The sequence below is a fragment of the Agrilus planipennis genome, unplaced genomic scaffold (genome assembly GCF_000699045.2).
Source record: "Agrilus planipennis isolate EAB-ADULT unplaced genomic scaffold, Apla_2.0 scaffold24, whole genome shotgun sequence".
Classification (NCBI taxonomy): domain Eukaryota; kingdom Metazoa; phylum Arthropoda; class Insecta; order Coleoptera; family Buprestidae; genus Agrilus; species Agrilus planipennis.
In genome coordinates this window covers 1,220,703-1,224,638 of record NW_020439076.1, presented here as the reverse complement: position 1 = coordinate 1,224,638, position 3,936 = coordinate 1,220,703, and the positions used below count along the sequence as shown (strand labels likewise).

General features: G+C 31.8%; 1 protein-coding gene across 1 annotated transcript in view; it reads left to right on the top strand.

Moving 5' to 3' along the window:
* LOC108741534 (beta-1,3-glucan-binding protein-like) overlaps positions 1 to 1,533 on the top strand; it is a 5,236-nt gene extending 3,703 nt beyond the window's left edge. The window contains exons 4-5 of the mRNA XM_018476364.1: positions 749 to 1,242; positions 1,385 to 1,533. Coding sequence (XP_018331866.1) covers positions 749 to 1,242; positions 1,385 to 1,486 — 596 coding nt within the window. The 3' untranslated portion in view covers positions 1,487 to 1,533. The remainder of the gene's footprint in view (positions 1 to 748; positions 1,243 to 1,384) is intronic.
* Positions 1,534 to 3,936: the final 2,403 nt, after the last annotated feature.

Here is a 3,936-nt window from a genome sequence, read left to right as displayed (position 1 = left end):
TACAATTCCGAGGCTATTTAGGAAATCTATAAAATATTGTTTCAAAGATTTTTTAATACACACCTATCCATTAAAGAAACTTCAGTCTTTCATAAATCTCCCTAACCAAACAATGACGTCACCAATGGATCCCGAGATAAAAATGTTCTGTCTCTCAGAGTCTCTGAAAGCGAGACTCGAGTCTCCGTCTCTCCGGTGTCACTGAGAGAGACTGTCAAAAAAATTGTTTAGCGTCTCTGAACGAAAGACTCGAGTCGTTCATAGAGAGATACTCATTTCGTATTCAGTCTCTGAACGAGAGACTCGAATCTCTAAACGAGAGACTAGAATCTTTGAACGAGAGACTCGAATCTCTGAATTAACAATTTTATCGTTCGAGTCTCTCATACAGAGACTGTGAGATATCTATAAAAACACATGGGCAATAACTGAGAGACTGTGAAAGACTGAGAGACGCTCTCAGATACGTTGAAAGACTGAAAGACTCTGAGAGACTGGAGAGACTGAAAATTTTTATCTAGGGATATAGGTACATCTTCAAACAGCCTGGAGTATTATTGCCTATTTAGTATTGCCTGTAATAATTTCCGATTGCCATTTAGGAAATGTATAAGTTTCCTAGGAAATATGTCTAATACAATTGTGTGAACTTTCCGGGCGATTTTAGGAATCATATACATTTCTTAGGAATTGTATACAATGACGAATTTCGTATATTTCCGGTAACATATATACAAAAATTTTTCAGCAATTTGGTTACTACCCCGATATAACGTTTACGGTGATTGGCCTGCATCAGGAGAAATAGACATTTTGGAAATACGAGGAAACGAGAAATTAATTCAAAATGGCATAAACATAGGAATCGAGCAAACTGCATCTACCCTCCATTGGGGCCCTTCTCCAATAATGGATAAGCAACACTTAACGCATTGGACTAAAAACAACGAGAAAGGATATGCATCGGACTTCCACGTATACTGTATGAACTGGACTCCTGAAGGAATGGAATTTTCCGTTGATGGGGAAGAAATTGGAAGTATTAAACCGAAAGAGGGTTTTTGGAAGTATGGCAATTTAACAGAGAGCGGATATAGTAATCCTTGGGGGACATCCCGAATGGCTCCATTTGATCAAGATTTCTACATTATTATCAATTTGGCTGTGGGAGGAATCAACTATTTTCCTGACGATGCAGTCAACGAACATGGAAAGAAACCATGGAAAAATAATTCACCTGCTGTAAGTTAACTACATCATCAGTAGATAGACTCAGATCATTAGTTAACAAATCCTTCATTGATAAAGACATAGATACGTACTAAATACTTAATAGGTACCACTGTCCGTCAAATGTAAATAATATTGATAACGTTTTTTTAAGGCATTGACAGATTTTTGGAAAGGTAAAACTAACTGGCTACCAACATGGAAAGGAATTGATTCTTCTTTTCAAATTGATTATATACGAGTGTATGCCATTTAAATTAAAACTCTTAGTTGAATAATCTTGTATAAATAACAAAGGAAAAAAGGGGTACCAAAATATATATTTCAAATTTACGTATTTGGTAAAACGAAATGTATGAGTACCTAATAATTAATAAAATGATTAAATACGTTATCCTATCGTTAGTTATTAGTATTTTTTTTCTATAGCCAATTACAAGTCTCGTATTGCAATTTTTACATATCTATTTTGCAAATATACAGTGACTCACAAAAGTCTCTATACAGCATGCAACAGATGCGTTCTTTTGTAAATTTTGAGGTTATGAAAGTTAAGTAACAGTAACAGTGATTAGTATTATTTATAATTGTGCGACCAACTTCATCGAAAATCATTATTTTTATCGTTTTTTAACATTTTATATGCAAAAAAAATCAGATTAGTTTGTCTACTCGCTTAATTTGGTTAAACTTGTTCATTTATCTACGCAAAATAGAGAGAGCTTCTGTTCTATTTGTACGAATACGTGAAAATTTTGTATCATAAATACATACATACGTAAGTAAATATTTATAACCATTTTCCATCGAGACTGCCGAATTTCCTTTGTAAATAATGTAAAGAAACCTTCTTTTAACTAAAAATCTTAATAATTGTAATAATCATAATAACAATAATAATTCGGCATACATGGTGCATGGTCTTCATAGTTCATGTAAGTAGTACCATGATGTGATTCAATTGTATGTACATCGTTAGTATTTTTGTGATCCTCTGCCAAACTAAGTTGGTACCAAAGTTGGTAATCGTCCCTTTAACAATAACTTTCACTTTACTAGTCATGCAGTAATCACGTTTGAGCCGGTCAAAGAGCGTCGGGCGTCGGGCATTTGAATGAAAACGGAAACGTTAAAAAGTGCGCGAGTGATTGTGCAACACGTAGGAGATAAAGGCGATAATTAAAGAGAATTAAACGGTAATTCATATTAATATTGTTAAAAAGAAAAATTATAATGAAATTGGTGAATGACAAAGGATGTGCTATAAATCGATCAAGAATCATCTCAGTAATCGCAGTTATATAAATCTTTATCGATAATCGTTTTATCTATATATGTAAATGTTTTAAATGATAATTCACTTAATTCACCGATTTTGTTATCAGAAACGTTTTAATTGAGTATAATTGCAAATAAATTGGATTAATAGATACTCAGAAAATGCTATAAATGCATTATTTATCAGTTTATTGAATTAAATAATTTTAGATCAATTTTATCCTTCGATTTGTGTTTTTACTTAAATGTATCCATCAATATAATCAATCAATTATATCGATTAAATGTAATTATCGAGATATAATCATAACTTTTAAACGATTCATTTAAAACGATTTCAAGGAACACAAAGTGTATTATTTCTATGATGATATAATACAGTTTCTATGATGAAATAATAGATAATGTACTATAAATATCAGGAAAAAGATGTTTAAATTGAAATTTATTCTGTGAATTCAGTTATTGTTTAAACAATATAAAAAATTATTTTCTGAAACTGGGATATTTCTGATTTTGAATAATATTAAAAAACACGCATTATAAAAGAATGAGCAAAATCGGAGGTGTTGCTGTTAATTAAGAAATTTAGGTCGACTTTTAGATTTCATAGACTCGACAAGCAATGGGCATGATCATCGCCTTTCTTTAGAAAACGTTAATATGCCAATTATTGCAGATAAACAGATCACTTTAAATAAAAGGTTATACATACATATACCTGGTAGTTCGATTATGAATGATATTAAGCACAAAATATGAAGATTGGAAAAACTTTGGGGGTTGTTGTAGAACAAACAAAATAGTTCAAACCCCAACGCCAAAACATGACACTGTAGTTGTCCGAAGCGCTTTTCGGTAACAAGGTTACCTTCTTCAGGGACTGAAGTTCACTTCAGTGTCATGTTTTGGCGTTGGGGTTTGAGCTATTTCGTTTGTTCGATATTAGACACAAGTTAAATAAACAATCTAGTTTATTGTTTTTCCTTGATACTTATGTGGAGTAGCCAAACTTTTTAATCAGTTTTCATGTCTTCCAAAGAATTTCCCTTTTATTTTTTATTGCTATGTTGATAAGTTTCAAAAAATTCTCTTAATTTTAACAACAATCATAATAACGAATCCTTCAGTTTCTGACGATATACCCCTTTTCTGTTCGAAGTTTCTTTGTGTATATATTCTTGCTGTTGTTCTTCATCTGGGTGTTTTTGATTTCCATTTTTTTATTTTGGGTGCTTCTGTTACAATTTTTGTTGACGGATTAAAGTCCATATCGTTAAGGATTATTAATGGTGTTACTGGAGGTTACAATAACGCAGATTGAATTATGTATTTTGTGTAATCGAAAATTAAAAACGAAAATTTACTTAAATATTAAAGAGATGTTTACAATTTATACCACTAGCCCGTTGCTTCGTAAGCGAAAAT